The 1206-nt window shown below is 59.2% G+C and overlaps 1 protein-coding gene across 1 annotated transcript in view; it reads right to left on the reverse strand.

The window, feature by feature from the left end:
* Window positions 1-202: 202 nt before the first annotated feature.
* The window catches only part of SLC22A20 (solute carrier family 22, member 20), a 6196-nt gene continuing 5192 nt past the window's right edge, over window positions 203-1206 (reverse strand). The window contains exons 9-10 of the mRNA XM_010570676.1: window positions 889-954; window positions 203-272 (exon numbers count right to left, since the gene is read on the reverse strand). Coding sequence (XP_010568978.1) covers window positions 203-272; window positions 889-954 — 136 coding nt within the window. The remainder of the gene's footprint in view (window positions 273-888; window positions 955-1206) is intronic.

Below are 1206 nucleotides of genomic sequence, written 5' to 3' on the forward strand. Positions count from 1 at the left end.
GGTTGGGGGGACCCCCGGGAGGGCAGCGGTTGATATCAAACACCAGTGTTGCAATGAGGTTTTATTGGGATTAAATAAATAGCGTCCGGGTGGGGGATATCGACTCTGGGGTGGGGGGACGTGTCCCCCTGAGGGTCTGGTCCCCCCCGTCCCCACTGGCCCGGCGGGACCCAGGTGTCCCCGATGCCCGTCCTCTTCCCCCTCAGACGCCGTCCTTGGTCTTGGTGGTGCTCAGGGGGACGGTGACCTCCTCGTCCTTGAGGTGACCTGCTCTGTGGCCGCACCGGGGGAAGAGAAACCCCAAAACCTTCAACCTTTCTTCCCCAAAACCTTGGTCCCTTCTCGCCCCAAAACCTTCATCCCTTCCCAACCCCCAAACCTTCATCTCTTTTCGTCCCTTCTCACCCCAAAACCTTCATCCCCTTTCATCCCTTCTCACCCCAAAACCTTCATCCCTTCCCAACCCCAAAACCTTCATCTCTTTTTGTCCCTTCTCGCCCCAAAACCTTCATCCCTTCTCGCCCCAAAACCTTCATCCCTTCCCAACCCCAAAACCTTCATCTCTTTTCGTCCCTTCTCACCCCAAAACCTTCATCCCTTCCCAACCCTAAGACTTTCGCCCCTTACTAACCCCAAAACTTTCATCCCTTTTCATCCCTTCTCACCCCCAAACCTTTGTCCCTTTTTGTCCCTTCTTACCCCAAAACCCTCAACCCTTCTCTCCCCAAAACATTCTGCGTTCCTCCAAGAAAGCCATCTCGCCCTAATAGGAGGATTTCACCCCCCACCCGTTGCGTCCACCACAAAAGGATCGGGGAGAAAAAGGGGATCTGGTGGGGACGGGGTCCCTCGGGGTGGCCAAGGCCGCTGCCCTGGGGAGCTCCTCACCGTCTCTCGACGTCCTTGACGGTCTCGGGCAGGGGCATGTTGCGGGTCTCGGGCAGGAAGCACGTGGCGATGGCCGAGATGATGGGGGCAGCCCCGTAGATGACGAGGGGCAGCACCGGGGTCACGTCAGCTGCCATGCGCACCAACGGGGCCACCATGCCACCCACGCGGGCCATGGTGCCCCCCAGGCCCATCCCCGTCTGCCTGTGCCAGGGAGAGGGAGCAGTGGGTGGATGGACGGATGGAGACGTGGTTGGATGGATGGAAGGGTTGAGGGTTGGAGGGGTTGATGATGGATGGAGAGGTGGTTGGGTGGCT

This window comes from Haliaeetus leucocephalus, unplaced genomic scaffold (assembly GCF_000737465.1).
Source record: "Haliaeetus leucocephalus isolate CR32 unplaced genomic scaffold, Haliaeetus_leucocephalus-4.0 Scaffold300, whole genome shotgun sequence".
NCBI lineage: Eukaryota > Metazoa > Chordata > Aves > Accipitriformes > Accipitridae > Haliaeetus > Haliaeetus leucocephalus.